We start from the raw sequence: 17,922 nt of genomic DNA on the forward strand, positions 1-17,922 counted from the left end.
TGATCAAATTTGACACGATTTGGAATTCAGAAATACTGAAGACCAGGAGCCAGGCATATAATTTTAGAAGGGCTAATTTCAAAGAAATGAGGAACAAATTAAGCAAATTGATTAGCAGGATTTGTCCATTAACACGTCAGTGGAGGATAAATAGATTATTAAAGGCATAATCCTGAGCATGTAAGAAAATGTATACCTAGGATCAGCAACCGTATGACCTTAAATGGATGAACAAAAAGAATCAGAAGCAAAATAAGGAGGAACAACGACCTCTACAAATTATGCAGTAGGAAGGCGGCTCATTGGGCTGAATAGTATAACTAGCAGAAACAGGTTAAAAGGGTTGTCAGATGGTCAAAAAAGACATGGAAAAAAGCATGAATAATTACTCCCTACAAGTATTCTCATGGGAGGACAAAAGCAATATACTCTAAATAACAATTATCTAAGAATGAGTGATTTCAATATAAATGAGATGGAAGTTTTAGACAGGCTAAACAGACTCACATGAAATCAATTCCTGTGTATCGATAGCATTCCAGATTATTAAAAGACAAGGGAGGAGATTGAATGTAATTATGAAAGAATCACTGAACACTGAGGAGGTACCAGTATAATAATATATTTGAGAGAAGTAAAAGTTAAAAGGACACCAGATGGAAGTAAAACAGCTGAGATAAGTACAACTAAGATGGAGACAGAGGTGTGTTGACTGTGGGATGTTTACCAAAGACAAAGCTACGTACAATAGAATGATGAAGGGATGCATGAAGAGAGAAGATTTATGGTACAGAAACGTACAAGGGCAGACTGAAGTCGGAATTTTTGAAGGTGAGTGGATAGTAATTGAATCATCTCAAGTAAGCCCGATATGGTTCACAGTCAAAGTTGGTAAATGTAGTACAGGACTATTTCTTGAAGCAGTGCCTCAAAGAAGCCATGAATGGTAATATTTATCTTGATGTGGTAGTCATTAATGAACCAGAAAATGTACAAGAGATCAACGTTGTAGCACACCAAGCGCATAGCAACCACAAAATGATAAAAGTTTAACATGACCTAAGAGTTAGTACAACCTAAGAGCAGGAGTCAGGAATATAACTTTAAAAGGGCTAATTTGATAAAATGAGGAAACAACTAAAGCAAATAAATTTAGAGAGGTTGTTCAACAATACTTCAGTAGAAGAAAAGTGGAGCACTTTTAAGGTAGAATGCTGATTATGCAAGATAAATGCATTCCCAAAAAACAAGACCAGACTACGCAAACTTGAAATTAAATGGATTAACAATGAATTAAAAGGGGGATAAAGAGGAAATAGCTTGTGCAAAATCTGTACAGAGAAAGGAAAAGGCATTCACTGGGATGAATATACAAAAATGCAGAAACCTGTTAAAATGGTGATCAGAGGGGCAGAGAAAGACTGGGGAAACATAGAAAATAGGTGCAGAAGTAGGCCATTCGGCCCTTCGAGCCTGTACCATCATTCAATATGATCATGCACTTCAGTACCCCATTCCTGTTTTCTCTCCATACCCCTTGATCCCTTTAGCCTTAAGAGCCACATCTAACTCCCTTTTGAATATATCTAACGAACTGGCCTCAACAACTTTCTGTGGTAGAGAATTCCATATGCTTACAACTTTGAGTGAAGAAGTTTCTCCTCATCTCGGTCCTAAATGGCTTACCCCTTATCCTTAGACTGTGACCCCTGGTTCTGGACTTCCCCAACATCGGGGAACATTCTTCCTGCATCTAATCTGTCCAATGCCGTCAGAATTTTATATGTTTCTATGAGATCCCCTCTCATTCTTCTAAATTCCAGTGAATATAAGCCTAGTCGATCCAGTCTTTCTTCATATGTCAGTCCTGTCATCCCAGGAATCAATCTGGTAAACCTTCGCTACACTCCCTCAATAGCAAGAATGTCCTTCCTCAGATTAGGAGACCAAAACTGTACACAATATTCAAGGTGTGGCCTCACCAAGACCCTGTACAACTGTAGCAAGACCTCCCTGCTCCTATACTCAAATCCTCTCGCTATGAAGGCCAACATGCCATTTGCCTTCTTCACTGCCGACTGTACCTGTATGCCAACTTTCAATGACTGATGTACCATGACACCCAGGTCTCGTTGCACCTCCCCATTTATTAATCTGCCTTCCTGTTTTTACCACCAAAGGGGGTAACCTCACATTTATCTACATTATACTGCATCTGCAGTGTATTTGCCCATTCACCGAACCTGTTCAAGTCACCCTGCAGCCTCTTAGTATCCTCCTCACAGCTCACACGGTCACCCAGCTTAGTGTTGTTATGTATGAAGAAAGAGTCAGACTGAACACTGTGAGCTCAAAGTAAAGTGTGACCTCAGTCTTTTATTGCAGGTCTCCAGAGTGCCTCTCCAACCTGTGAGGCCTCCTTAAATACCTGTGCTCCCAAGGGAATTATGGGATCCCTTGGGACTCCAGGGGATGAGCCCTCTGGTGGCCGTACAGAATAAATACAAGTTTACATATATAACACGCCCCCTCAAAGTCAATAGTATAACTATTTACAATGTGAGTCGATCTGGGGCCCTTCTTGCCCTGGTTGATTGTCTCGGTGTGAAAACTGGTATTGTTGGATCATTTATTGGGCCCTCGCTGGGCTGCTGTGCAACTGGCCTTGCTGGGCTGCCTGGTGTGTTGGGTCCTGCTGGGCTGCTGTGGATGATGGGTTCTGCTTCGTGGTCAACCATGATGCCGGTTGCCACTGGTGTGTATGCCGGGGGATCAAAAAAAGGTAGGGTCCAAGGTGGGTTTGCTCAGGATTGTCCGTGAATCTGAGTTTGATTTGGTCCAAGTGTTTCCGGTAAATGAGTCCATTTGAAAGTTTGACCTGAAACACCCTGCTCCCCTCTTTGGCCACGACAGTGCCCGGGAAGCCACTTGGGACCTTGTCCATAATTCAATACAAATACAGGATCATTGATTTCAATCTCGCGTGATACATCTGCAGTATCATGGTATGTACTTTGTTGAAGCCGCCTGCTCTCTACCTGTTCATGTAGATCAGGGTGAACTAACGAGAGCCTTGTCTTAAGTGCTCTTTTCATGAGCAGTTCAGCAGGTGGGATCCCAGTGAGCGAGTGGGGTCTCGTGCGGTAGCTAAGCAGAACTCGGGATAGGCGAGTCTGCAGTGAGCCTTCAGTTACCCTCTTCAAGCCTTGCTTGATGGTTTACACTGCTCTCTCTGCCTGACCATTGGACGCTGGTTTAAACGGGGCAGATGTGACATGTTTGATCCCGTTACGGGTCATGAATTCTTTGAACTCAGCACTGGCAAACATGGCCCGCAGGCTTTCAGTAGTGGCAGCGGACGTACTAGCCGACATTATCTCACATTCAATCCACTTGGGAGTACGCATCTACAACCACAAGGAACATTTTACCCAAGAACGGGCCTGCATAGTCGACATGTACCCTAGACCACGGTTTGGAGGGTCAAGACCATAAACTTAGCGCCGCTTCCCTGGGTATACTGCTGAACTGCGAGCATGTATTACATCTGTAAACGCAGGACTCTAAGTCCACATCGATACCGGGCCACCACACGTGGGATCTGGCTATCGCTTTCATCATTACGATGCCTGGGTGCGTACTGTGGAGGTCATTGATGAAGGTGTCTGTGTCCTTCTTGGGAACGACTACACGATTGCCCCACAGAAGGCAGTCTGCATGTATAGCGATTTCATCTTTGCGCCGCTGGAACGGCTTTATCTCTTCCTGCATTTCCACTGGGACACTGGACCAGCTCCCGTGAAGCACACAGCTTTTGATTAGGGATAATAAGGGGTAGTGATGGGTGATTGCTCACTCTCAAATGCTTCCATAACCATGGCTAAATCTGCGAGCTGCGCCATTTCCACCCCTGTGGTGGGCAATGGCAGCCTACTGAAAGCATCGGCGCAGTTTTCTGCGTCTGGCCTGTGGCGGATGGCGTAGTTGTATGCAGACAACGTGAGCGCCCATCTCTGAATGCGGGCCGATGCGTTGGTATTTATCCCTTTACTCTCGCAAAACAGGGATATGAGTGGCTTATGGTCAGTTTCCAATTCGAATTTTAGCCCAAACAGGTATTGATGCATTTTCTTTACCCCATAGACACATGCTAACGCTTCTTTCTCAATCATGCTGTCGGCTCTCTCAGCTTTAGATAGACTCCGGGATGCATAAGCAACCGGTTACAGTTTCCCGAAATCATTAGCTTGTTGCAATACACACCTGACATCATATGACGACGCATCACATGCTAGTACCAAATGCTTACATGGATCATATAACACAAGCAATTTGTTTGAGCATAACAATTTTCTCACTTTTACAAAGGCATTTTTTTGGCTTTTGCCCCAAACCCATTCGTCCCCTTTTCATAGTAAGACATGCAGTGGTTCCAACAGTGTGCTGAGACCTGGTAAGAAGTTACCAAAGTAGTTCAGGAGTCCAGAAGCGACCGCAGTTCTGTCACGTTCTGTGAACTTGGTGCGTTCTCAATTGCCTCCGTCTTCGAATTGGTGGGCCTGATGCCGTCCGCCGCAATCCTCCTTCCCAAGAACTCCACTTCAGGTGCCAGGAAAACGCACTTCGAGTGTTTTAACCTGAGCCCCTCGTGGTTGAGTTGACTAAGAACTCCTCCAGGTTCTGCAGATGCTCGACTGTGTTCCGACCTATGACCAAGATGTCGTCCTGGAAGACCACGGTGTGCAGAACCGACTTCAGTAAGCTTTCCATGTTTCTCTGGAATATCGCCGCCGCTGATCGAATTCCAAACGGGTATCTGTTATAAATAAAAAGACCTTTGTGCGTGTTGATGTAGGTGAGGGCCTTCGATGATTCCTCCAGTTCCTGCATCATGTAGGCTGAAGTCAGACCCAGCTTCGTGAATGTCTTTCCTCCTGCAGCGTTGCAAGAGGTTGTCGGCCTTTGGTAGTGGGTATTGGTCCTGCAGGGAGAAACGATTGATAGTTACTTTGAAATCGCCACAGATTCTGACGGTGCTGTCTCCCTCGAGGACAGGAACGATCGGGCTGGCCCACTCGCTGAACTCGATCGGTGAAATCTTGTTGCAGCCGGTCTAGCTCGATCTCTACCCTTTCTCTTATCATGGTCGCACCTTGTGATGGATGGGTCGCGCCCCCGGAATTAGGTGGATCTTCACTTTTGCTCCTTGGAATTTCCCAATGCCTGGTTCGAACAGCGAAGGGAACTTGTTTAAGACCTGGGCACATGAAGTGTCGTCAGCGGGCGATAGCGCTCGGATGTTGTCCCAGTTCCAGCGTATTTTTCCCAGCCAGCTCCTGCCGAGTAGCGTGGGGCCATCACCCGGTACCACCCAGAGTGGTAACTTGTGCACCGCTCCATTGTAGGAGACCTTTACGGCAGCACTGCCGATTACGGGCATCAGTTCTTTTGTGCAAGTTCTTAGTTTCGTACGAATTGGAGTCAAGACTGGCCTTGAGGCCTTGTTGCACCACAATCTTTCGAAAGACTTTTTGTCGATGATGGACTGGCTCCATTGACACCGGGAGTCCATTTAGTTCAACATTCAGCATTATCGGGGGACAATTCGTGGTGAATGTGTGCACCCCATGTACCTCTACCTCCTTGGTCTGAGGCTCTGGTTCGTCGTGATCCTCCGTGGGTCTTTCCTCCTCTTCAACATGGTGGTTTGCAGATTTAACAGGATTAGCAGCTCGTCTGCACATATGTTGGAGGTGTCCCATTGTTCCACAGCCCTTGCAAACATACCCTTTGAATCGGCATGAATGGAAATGATGATCACCCCCGCAGCGCCAACAAGGTGTTAATGGCCTTGCATTCATCACCCTTGATGGTGGGCTCTGAGACATCTGCAGACATGCAGCTGCAGGCATGTGGGGCCTGCCCTGTATGTTGTGATTCGAAAACAACATCACTTTGTTCACAATACTTGTAGCAGCACTTGTGTGCTGAGAGATTTGCTTCGTATTGTCACTGGTGGCAATGAACGCTTGGGCTATCGCTATGGCCTTACTCAAGGTTGGGGTCTCCACAGTCAAAAGTTTGCGAAGTATGGTTTCATGGCCAATGCCAAGTACGAAAAAGTCTCCGAGCCTGTGATCCAAATGTCCTTCAAATTCGCAATGTCCTGCCATATAACCTGCCACTTCCTGGCCTTCAGACCTTTTGTAGGTGTAGAACCGGTACCTCGCCATCAGAACGCTTTCCTTCGGGTTCAAATGTTCTCGGACCAGTGTGCACAAATCATCATACGATTTTTCCGTGGGTTTTGCTGGAGTGAGCAGATTCTTCATGAGGTCATACGTTGGTGCCCCACAGACGGTGAGGAGGATCGCCCTTCGTTCGACAGCGTTCTCTACCCCATCTAGTTCATTGGCCACGAAGTTTTGGTCGAGACGCTCCACAAAAGTTTCCCAATCGTCTCCCTCCGAGAATTTCTCCAGGATGCCCACTGTTCTCTGCCTCTTTGGGTTCGCTGTCTGTATCTCGTCGCCAGTTGTTACGTATGGAGAAAGAGTCAGACTGAACACTGTGAGCTCAAAGTAAAGTGTGACCGTAGTCTTTTATTGCAGGTCTCCAGAGTGCCTCTCCAACCTGTGAAGCCTCCTTAAATATCTGTGCTCCCAAGGGATTATATAATCCCTTGGGACTCCAGGGGACGAGCCCTCTGGTGGCTGTACAGAGTAAATACAAGTTTACATATATAACAAGTGTCATCTGCAAACTTGGAGATATTACATTCAATTCCTTTATCTAAATCATTAATGTATATTATAAATAGCTGGGGTCTCAGCACTGAGCCTTGCGGTACCCCACTTGTCACTGCCTGCCATTCGAAAAGGACCCATTTATTCCTACGCTTTGCTTCCTGTTTGCCAACCAGTTCTCTATCCACATCAGTACATTACCCCCAATACCATGTGCTTTAATTTTGCACACTAATCTCTTGTGTGGGACCTTGTCAAAAGCCTTTTGAAAGTCTAAATACACCACATCCAGTGGCTCCCCCTTGTCCACTCTACTAGTTACATCCTCAAAAAATTCTAGAAGATTTGTCAAGCATGATTTCCCTTTCATAAATCCATGATGACGTGGACCAATTCTGTCACTGCTTTCCAAATGCGCTGATATTACATCTTTAATAATTGATTCCAACATTTTCCCCACCACCGATGTCAGGCCGACCGGTCTATAATTCCCGGTTTTCTCTCCCCCTCCTTTTTTAAAAAGTGGGGTTACATTAGCTACCCTCCAGTCCATAGGAACTGATCCAGCATCGATAGAATGTTGGAAAATGACCACCAATGCATCCACTATTTCTAGGGCCACTTCCTTAAGTACTTTGGGATGCAGACAATCAGGCGCTGGGGATTTATCGGCCTTCAATCCCATCAATTTTCCTAACCCAATTTGCTGACTAATAAGGATTTCCTTTAGTTCCTTCTTCTCGCTAGACTCTCGGTCCCCTAGTATTTCCGGAAGGTTACTTGTGTCTTCCTTTGTGAAGACAGAACCAAAGTATTTGTTCAACCGCCATTTCTTTGTTCCCCATTATAAATTCGCCTGATTCTGACTGTAAGGGACCCACATTTGTCTTCATTAATCTTTTTCCCTTCATGTATCTGTAGAAGCTTTTGCAGTCAGTTTTTATATTCCCTGCAAGCTTACTCTCGTGTTCTATTTTCCCCCTCCTAATTAAACCCTTTGCCCTCCTCTGCTGAATTCTAAATTTCTCCCAGTTCTTAGGTTTGCTGCTTTTTTGGCCACTTTATATGCCTCTTTCTTGGATTTAACACTATCCCTAATTTCCCTTGTAAGCCACGGTTGAGCTACCTTCCCCATTTTATTTTTTCGCCAGACAGGGATGTACAATTGTTGAAATTCATCCACGTGATCTTTAAATGTCTGCCATTGCCTATCCACCGTCAACCCTTTATGTATCATTCGCCAGTCTATCTTAGCCAATTCACGTCTCATACCGTCGAAGTTACCTTTCTTTAAGTTCAGGACTCGAGTTCTGAATTAACTGTGTCACTCTCCACCTTAATGAAAAATTCTACCATATTATGGTCACTCTTCCCCAAGGGGCCTCGCACAACAAGATTGCTAATTAATCCGCTCACATTACACAACACCCAGTCTAGGATGGCCAGCCCTCTAGTTGGTTCCTCGACATACTGGTCTGGAAAACCATCCCTAATACACTCCAGGAAATCCTCCTCCACCGTATTGCTACCAGTTTGTTTAGCCCAATCTATATGTAGATTAAAGTCACCCATGATAACTGCTGTACCTTTATTTCACGCATTCCTAATTTCCTGTTTGATGCCATCCCCAACCTCACTATGACCGTTTAGTGGTCTATACACAACTCCCACTAGCATTTTCTGCCCTTTGGTGTTCTGCAGCTCTACCCATACAGATTCTACCTCATCCACGCTAATGTCCTTCCTTACTATTGTGTTAATCTCCTCTTTAACCAGTGACGCTATCCCACCTCATTTTCCTTTCAGTCTATCTTTCCTCCATATTTAATACCCCTGGATGTTGAGTTCCCAGCCTTGGTCACCCTGGAGCCATGTCTCCGTAATCCCAATTACATCATATCCATTAACAGCTATCTACGCAGTTAATTCATCCACCTTATTATGAATGCTCCTCGCATTGAGACACAGAGCCTTCAGGCTTGTTTTTTTAACACTCTTTGTTCTTTTAGAATTATGTTGTAATGTACAGCAGTTGACGATAAGCTTAACAGTAAAAGCTTCTTTCAAAATACAGCATGAAGACAGTCAGAGAAGAGGTGAAAACCGTAATAAAAGGTATAAAGATTGACCAGGACTCCTGTTCTTCTTCGAATAGTGCCATGGGATTTTTCATGTCCACCTGTTTGAGAGGGCCGACATTGCCTCCTTATCAGAAAGGCAGCACCTCCTGAGGAAGTACTGCACTGGAGTGTCAGTCTAGATGTTGTAATCAAGTCTCGAGTGGGGTTTGAACCCATAACCTTCTGACTCAGAACAGAAAGTGTTACCAACTGAGCCACAGTTGACACAGATGAGCGCAAAATATTAAGTATTCTGAATAACTACTTCCTCCAAATATTCACGAGAAAACATCAGCAACATGCCCTCTCCAAACAAACACATCCCATTTAAAATCAATATAATTAAGTATCAGCCTTGACTCAGTAATATCATTTTCACCTCTAAGTCAGAAGGTTATGGGTTCAAGCCCCACTCGAGACTTGAGCACATAATCCAGATTGACACTTCAACGCAGTACTGAGGGAGGGTTGCACTGTCGGAGGAGTCGTCTTTTGGATGAGACGTTAAACTGTGGTGCTATCTGTCCTCTCAGGTGGACACAAAAGATTCTACGGCACTATTTGAAGAGAAGGGGAGCTGTCCTGGCCAATACTTATCCCTCAACCAACTCCTAAATGTGATGATCTGGTCATTTATTTCACTGTTTGTGGGAACTTGCTATTACACAAATTACAACAGTTTCTCAACTTCTTTGAGAAACTGACAACTACACGTCAAAAGTACTTCATTGGCTGTAGAGCACTTTGGGATGTCCCAAGGTTGTGAAAGGTCCTATATGTAAGTCATTCTTTCTTTTTTTCTGTTAAACAAGATAGAAGTTCTACACAGGCTAAATGAGTTCTAAACAAATAAAGCCTCAGGAATATATGGTATTTATCCTAGATTGCTGAGCGAGACTAGAAAGATCCATGAAGCACTGGCAATCTATTATGAAGAAGTTAACTGACAGTAGGGAGGTACGAGTAGATTGAAAATAGGATAACGTGGTGCCCATATTCAAAACTGTGGGAAAGCAACAAAGGTAATTACAGACTAATGTTCCCTATAATTCATTTTGGGTGCGCAGCCCATTCAAAATTTCGTGCATACGCGGTTTTTCCATTCAGAAACTGGCAAGCGGTCTGTGTGGGAGCTTCAGATAGCTCAACGGCCGTGCAGTTAAATGGGAAAATTGCTACAGACCCATTAGTCTTACTGCTATTCCACGTAAAATAATGGAATTGAAATAACCTCAGGGATCATTTGTATAACAATAACCTAGTTAACAGTCATCAGTATCAATTCAGTATAGGGTGTTGCCTTACCATCCTCAACTTCTTTGAGAAACTGACAACTTAAGGGGACTCAATAAGAACATAAGAATTAGGAACAGGAGTAGACCATCTAGCCCCTCGAGCCTGCTCCGCCATTCAACAAGATCATGGCTGATCTGGCCGTGGACTCAGCTCCACTTACCCGCCCGCTCCCCATAACCCTTAATTCCCTTATTAGTTAAAAATCTATCTATCTGTGACTTGAATACATTCAATGAGCTCACCTCAACTGCTTCCTTGGGCAGAGAATTCCAGATATTCACAACCCTCTGGAAGAAGAAATTCCTTCTCAACTCGGTTTTAAATTGGCTCCCCCGTATTTTGAGGCTGTGCCCCCAAGTTCTAGTCTCCCCGACCAGTGGAAACAACCTCTCTGCCTCTATCTTGTCTATCCCTTTCATTATTTTAAATGTTTCTATAAGATCACCCCTCATCCTTCTGAACTCCAACGAGTAAAGACCCAGTCTACTCAATCTATCATCATAAGGTAACCCCCTCATCTCCGGAATCAACCTAGTGAATCGTCTCTGTACCCCCTCCAAAGCCAGTATATCCTTCCTTAAGTAAGGCGATCAAAACTGCACGCAGTAATCCAGGTGCGGCCTCACCAATACCCTATACAGTTGCAGAAGGACCTCCCTGCTTTTGTACTCCATCCCTCTCGCAATGAAGGCCAACATTCCATTCGCCTTCCTGATTACCTGCTGCACCTGCAAACTAACTTTTTGGGTTTCATGCACAAGGACCCCCAGGTCCCTCTGCACCGCAGCATGTTGTAATTTCTCCCCATTCAAATAGTATTCCCTTTTTTTTCCCCCAAGGTGGATGACCTCACACTTTCCGACATTGTATTCCATCTGCCAAACCTCAGCCCATTCGCTTAACCTATCTAACTCTCTTTGCAGCCTCTCTGTGTCCTCTACACAACCCGCTTTCCCACTAATCTTTGTGTTAGCAAATTTTGTTACACGACACTCTGTCCCCTCTTCCAGGTCATCAATGTATATTGTAAACAGTTGTGGTCCCAGCACCGATCCCTGTGGCACACCACTAACAACCGATTTCCAACCCGAAAAGGACCCATTTATCCTGACTCTCTGCTTTCTGTTAGCCAGCCAATTCTCTATCCATGCTAATACATTTCCACTGACCCCGCGTACCTTTATCTTCTGCAGTAACCTTTTGTGTGGCACCTTATCAAATGCCTTTTGCAAATCTAAATACACCACATCCATCGGTACACCTCTATCCACCATGCTCATTATATCCTCAAAGAATTCCAGTAAATTAGTTAAACATGATTTCCCCTTCATGAATCGATGCTGCGTCTGCTTGATTGCACTATTCCTATCTAGATATCCCACTATTTTTTCCTTTATGATAGTTTCAAGCATTTTCCCCACTACAGATGTTAAACTAACCGGCCTATAGTTACCTGCATTTTGTCTGCCCCCCTTTTTTAAACAGAGGCGTTACATTAGCTGCTTTCCAATCCGCTGGTACCTCCCCAGAGTCCAGAGAATTTTGGTAGATTATAACAAATGCATCTGCTATAACCTCCGACATCTCTTTTAATACCCTGGGATGCATTTCATCAGGACCAGGGGACTTGTCTACCTCGAGTCCCATTAGAGTGTCCAGCACTAGCCCCCTAGTGATAGTGATTGTCTCCAGGTCCTCCCTTCCCACATTCCTGTGACCAGCAATTTCTGGCATGGTTTCTGTGTCTTCCACTGTGAAGACCGAAGCAAAATAATTGTTTAAGGTCTCAGCCATTTCCACATTTCCCATTATTAAATCCCCCTTCTCATCTTCTAAGGGACCAACATTTACTTTAGTTACTCTTTTCCGTTTTATATATCTGTAAAAGCTTTTACTATCCGTTTTTATGTTTTGCGCAAGTTTACCTTCGTAATCTATCTTTTCTTTCTTTATTGCTTTCTTAGTCATTCTTTGCTGTCGTTTAAAATTTTCCCAATCTTCTATTTTCCCACTAACTTTGGCCACCTTATACGCATTGGTTTTTAATTTGATACTCTCCTTAATTTCCCTGGTTATCCACGGCTGATTATCCCTTCTCTTACCGCCCTTCTTTTTCATTGGAATATATTTTTGATGAGCACTATGAAAGAGCTCCTTAAAAGTCCTCCACTGTTCCTCAATTGTGCCACCGTTTAGTCTGTGTTTCCAGTCTACTTTAGCCAACTCTGCCCTCATCCCACTGTAGTTCCCTTTGTTTAAGCATAGTATGCTCGTTTGAGAGCCCTATGACATTGTGTACCTTGACTTCCAAAACATAAAAGTTTCACACAAAAAGCTAGTAATTAAATTTGAAGCTGTGGAGATTTAAGGTAAGCCCCAAGAATGGATAAGAAACTGACTGAAGAGTAGGAAACAACACTCCTTACAGGAAGTATGTTGGTGGTGGTGGGGGTGGGGGTGGGGTAAGAAGAGTAAGGAAATAGTACTGAGTGGGATGCCTCAGGACTGGGTCCTGTGACCACTATAGTTTCTAATTTACAGAAATGATCTGGATTCAGAAATTATGCAAAGTGATCAAATTACAGATGATACCAAACTAGAAGGGGCAATGGAATCTGAAGAGGCAGATGATTATTACAGAGTAAGTTGGACAAAATATGCAAGTGGGGGGAACAATGGCTGATGAAATTTAATCCAAACAAGTGTAAAGTGTTACTTCTTTTGAAGGAAAAATGGATGATACATGTACTCCATGAATGAAGTTGAAATAACTTAGGAAGGTCTTGGTGAACATGTCCAACTAATGCAGAGTTACAATCAATAAAGTCAAGAGGATATTGAACTAGGTAACTAAAACAATTGGTCAGAGAAGGTAACGATCAAACTTTACAGCGTTCTGGTCAGATCACATCTTGAATATTGTGTCCATTTCTGTTCAAGAAACAAGACACATTCATGTTCTGGAGGCAATGAAAGAACAGCCATGTGATAGGCGTCTGACTTAAGAGGCAAGATTGGAAAAACTTGGGTTTTTCAACCTAGACAAGAGGCAGCTGAGAGGTGATCTTATAGAGATATATAAAGTTTTTTTTTTTAAAAAAGAGTACAGAACATTTTCACCTGGAATATTTCTTTAAATTCATTTGCAGGAGTAGAACTATGGGATATGTGTTTAAACTAGTAAAAAGCAATATTAGGAGTGATATCACGAAATATTTCTTCATATAAAGAATGATCAATGGATGGAATAAACTTCCAAATAGAGCAATAACCTGCCCCTAGAAAACTGATCACCAGAGGATCACTTCACAACCTCTCTCCGAGTATTCTCACATTCAGCAACTCTTTCCCTTTCTTTAATGCTCCCACACCCGGGAAGGCTATGCCATTCGACCGCCCAAAAGTGAAAATTGGCCCGTTTCCATGCAAATATGCACAAAATCATAGAATTCTAGCCTAAAAATAGCATTAATACTCCTAGAATAGTTTGCAATTAAACACATAAATCTGTGGTCCTGATAATATAATGACCCGATTTTTGTTGGAGGATTAACAGTGAAGCTATCAGCGCTCACCGTTATTAAGGAGTAAATCAGACAGCAATTTCTGGTGTCCACACATGCGTAGTTAAACGTAGAAATCAGGAAATTGCTATCCGAGTTGCCCTGCTCCTCCAGAGGCTTTACCATAACAATATCTTGCCGAGACACTTGGCATTGAAACACATGGAAGCCTGTGAATTTTGTGGTACTTGCGTGATAGATACCAACTAAGCACACCAGAAAACATTGGAGCTTGTCCATTCAAGTGTAGGTGAATTTTTAAATGGTGTGGTAATGGCATGGTAAGTCTTAATTACTGCCAAACAATCTGTCTGGCACTGAAAATTTACTTTAAAAAAAAAAGTGTGGAGTCTCATTCCTTCAGATTTTAATTATTGTTGGAGATTTTTAAAAAAAATCCTTTTCTTCATCTTTTTTTTATCCTTCTCTCTTAATCTCTCTTTAGTTCACTTTCTGTTCATAATTTACCATTGAATTAACTGTTCTAATTTACACTTCCTGGTTTAGACTCTCCAGGGCCGAAATTTACCTTCGCCCGAAACGAGTCGCACCTTCCGCTCCAAAAGTGTTTTTTCTGCTGAGTGGGATGAGGTTGACTCTTTAGGTAAATTCAGCTCTTTGCCGTTTTTTTTCGGTGGACCAGAAGTCGATCATTATAGGGGCGGAAGTACTGTAGAGGGGTGGAAGTGGAGGCAGGATGGTGTCTCCGCCGCTGTCAGTTAGCAGCAGAGCAGAGATGACGTCACGACGCGTGTGCGTCACCACGCTCACCCCTTCACTTAAAGGGGAGAGCCGTTGGCATTTAGGAACTTCGGTCCACTGGGCCACCAGGGAGGGCTTTGGCAGGGCCAACAGCCTGGCACCTAAGAGGGGGTGCCAGGCTGCTTGTTGGCGGCCCGGCCAAACCCAGGGGCATAATTGTTGGCCCAACCTGGCAGTCGGCCGACAAAAAAAAAACATGGCGGCCGCAGCAGTGCGCCCTCCCCTTGAAGGGCTGCCGCGCTACTGTGGCTCAGAGTCAAAGCAAGGTGTACTGACAGAAAAAGCTGTTGGGAGCACCGCGCGGCGGCTTATAGATCTTTGGACCTAAATTTCACGGGAGGTGTGATGGAGGTGCGGGAGATCGGCAGTGCACCCTTTGATGGCGCACTTTGGATGGTCGACAGCAGCGGGGCGGAAATGGGGACCACCAGAAAAATCCGAGGTGAATTTCGCTGGTGGTGGCCATTGGACCGGAAGTCGGCAGCCGCTAGACTCCGCCGCAGCTTTCTGGCCTTTTTGGGGAGCTGAATTTCGGCCCCTCCATGTCTCATTGCCCTGTTCACAAAAATCCCAGATTCTCAGTAGAGGGCGTCACGCTGTTTTGGATTTCTAATTACTGCAAGTCGCAATGCACAAGTCCACAGAAAGTCTGCGGGCAAGTGCAAGTGTAATAAATGGCTAGTGCCATTCATTTGCCGCTGACTGCAAAATCAGGGCCAATATACTTATATAACATAAAACAGTGTATCTGCTAACTCAGTGAGAGCAATCCCACAGGAGATTTGCTAGCATCCCAACTAAAATTTAAAAGTTGTTTTTGAGCTGCTACTATTATACAAATTTTACAAAATCTGTCAGGGATAATCTTAGGATAAAACTGCTAATAGTTCATTCCTTAGACTACTTTATTTACAACTGATTTAACATGGGTCTTAAGCAGGTTCAGATACACAAATACCTGTAACAGTAAAATATTACTTAACCACAATCATTTTGTATGCATGAAATTACAGCAATTTTTATAGTGCAGAACATCCCAAATTCTGTGTAATGTCCTCCTCTTTATAATTTTGCAATGAAAAATGCCCTTCCCTGAAGCTTTGAGATCCAAGACTGGATTATCGATTCTTTTGACTTGGTTACGTCTATTAGTTTTTTTTTATCCACTTATGGGAAAGAACCTTTTCTGTTTTCATATACTCCTTATATGTAGTTTCATAATGATGCTTCAATAAGGATTTATTTATAAATATAAGGAATATGTATACATATCCTATATATGAATGCATGCATATTTTTATGACAATGATATACAAGATGGAGCTTGGTTTATATATGGCGTTAGAATGAAAGTATAAACAAAGTGACATACAAAGGGAAGTGTAGGGAATAGTTAGTAAAGGTTGGGTGATGAAAGCTAGCAGCCACTTGAGAAGCTGAAGTTTCAGAGAGCCTTACACATAGAGCGACGGTAGAGGGCCTTCATTTTGTCTTTATCCTTCGGTCTGTTCCTCATAAAGGGCAGCCTTTTCAGTGCGGCCACTTTTATTTCATAGCATGTGATATAAAGAAAATTGGGAAATGAAAACAAAGAGGGAGGGAAAACAGATGGAAGTTAACAAATGCTGAAACTGGAGACAGAAACAAACATGCTTTCTAAGTTTCAGCTGATTATTCTATGCTTATGATTTCTACACAAATGTTACAATGAATAGTGTATATTCTATTAAATGGAATTGCTTCTATAATGTATGAAGTACAGTACTAAAAAATGTCCATCACGAGTCCTTATAGATTACTACTAAATATCTACAAAATTAGAAGACCAAGATCGAAACAAACTTTTTAGTAAAAGTTCAACTTTGAGAGTTTATTAAATCAACTGAAAACGCATGTATTTTATTATAGGCCTTTAAAGTGCAATGAATATATAACGAGTTTACAATCTAATTTCTAACTGTAGTGCTCCTGTAATTTTAGTTTTTAAATATCAGCACTAAATAGATACACAATACAATTTTGATGCAATATTCTTTTTACAACCCAGATACCAATTTTTGTTTTTCCATCAAGGTATATTTGTAATGGATGCTCCTTCAAAGCAAAAAATAGATTTAGTAGCACTCACTGCTGCTCTTCTTGGCTGTCTGGCCATCATCCAGAGAATTAGAACCCACAGAAGAGCTATCTTGACTATCTTGATGAGGCAGTTGAAGAAATCCATCACTTGATTCTGACCTGGTTGGGGTACTAGTGAGAGATTTAATACGTTCTCGATTGCCCTCTTTTTTGTGTTTTATTAACTTTTTCATCTTTATGGCAATCCAGTTGCCCCTTCTGGAATAAAGGAACAAATTTATAGCATCAACAGTTGCCATAAGCAGATGTGCAAGACAACAAATAAAACTAAATTATTCACAGAACTGCCTCTCCATATTGTAACTTCTGTGTTTTGGTTACATTTTTCATTAAATTATATGCCTAATTGGAAGAGTAATAATCAAAATATTATTACAGGTACAATATGCAATTTAGTAATTTTATCTGCATGGTTAAAATTTGCATTAATAGAGAGAGAATCAATTGCAAAGATATTTCTATTATTGTATATTTCACTTATATAAATAAATTTTGTTCATGCCTTCGAGGAGGTGAAGGTTCGTAGAATTTATACTGATCCATAATCTTCTCTTCAAGCTTCTCCTTCTGTCGTCGAAGTTCATTCAGTTTATCACTTTAGTTTAAGAGAGCAAGACAAAGTGATCATTCATGATTTGTAGTTTTGTTTACACACAAAAGGTTCAATGCAAGCTCTTTCTTTATATGTACTCAAAAGAATTCATTGCACTTATGATATAATACACTTTGTTTTTAACATAAACTTAAATATTTGTCAATGTCTGAAATTAGAAGTAGGAGCTAACAGCTTCTTTCTCTCTCAAGCCCCATAATCAGTACCCGGGAAAGAAAGATTGAAATGCTACAAAGCTAGTTGTATACAAAAGAAAAGCCTACCAGTAAACCTATTTTATCATTTTCCTGTTAAATTCTGTTACTAAGATAAATTCCAGCTGAGACTCAAAAAAATAATTTGGAATTATAACCTTGTACAAAGTTATGTATAACCTGCATGGGACACACTTATGCTATACATTTCATGACATGCTATTCCTCCTTATCCTCCATGATGTACAAGTGCATAAACTATACATACATAAAAGAAATGTAGAACTTAAAGCATTTGATATTAAGGACGCAAAGGTGTTATTCCATCATAATTTGGGGTTGGGTCACAAAGTAGTAAGGTGTATTAAGGTGAATTAATAACAACTTCAGCAAGAATGTCAGAGCACAGCATGAACAAATTCATTCCTAAATAATTTAGAATGTAGAAAGTCTACTATGAGAATTACAAGCTTGGGAACTGGTTTAGCA

The 17,922-nt window shown here is 42.4% G+C and overlaps 1 protein-coding gene across 10 annotated transcripts in view; it reads right to left on the minus strand.

The window, feature by feature from the left end:
• The window catches only part of LOC139273137 (girdin-like), a 375,708-nt gene that overhangs the window by 42,430 nt on the left and 315,356 nt on the right, over positions 1 to 17,922 (minus strand). For all 10 annotated transcript variants that reach the window (XM_070889592.1, XM_070889593.1, XM_070889591.1 and 7 more), the window contains 3 exons: positions 17,129 to 17,221; positions 16,616 to 16,824; positions 15,946 to 16,029 (listed from right to left, as the gene is read on the minus strand). In XM_070889592.1, coding sequence (XP_070745693.1) covers positions 15,946 to 16,029; positions 16,616 to 16,824; positions 17,129 to 17,221 — 386 coding nt within the window. The remainder of the gene's footprint in view (positions 1 to 15,945; positions 16,030 to 16,615; positions 16,825 to 17,128; positions 17,222 to 17,922) is intronic.

This window comes from Pristiophorus japonicus, chromosome 9 (genome assembly GCF_044704955.1).
Source record: "Pristiophorus japonicus isolate sPriJap1 chromosome 9, sPriJap1.hap1, whole genome shotgun sequence".
NCBI lineage: Eukaryota > Metazoa > Chordata > Chondrichthyes > Pristiophoridae > Pristiophorus > Pristiophorus japonicus.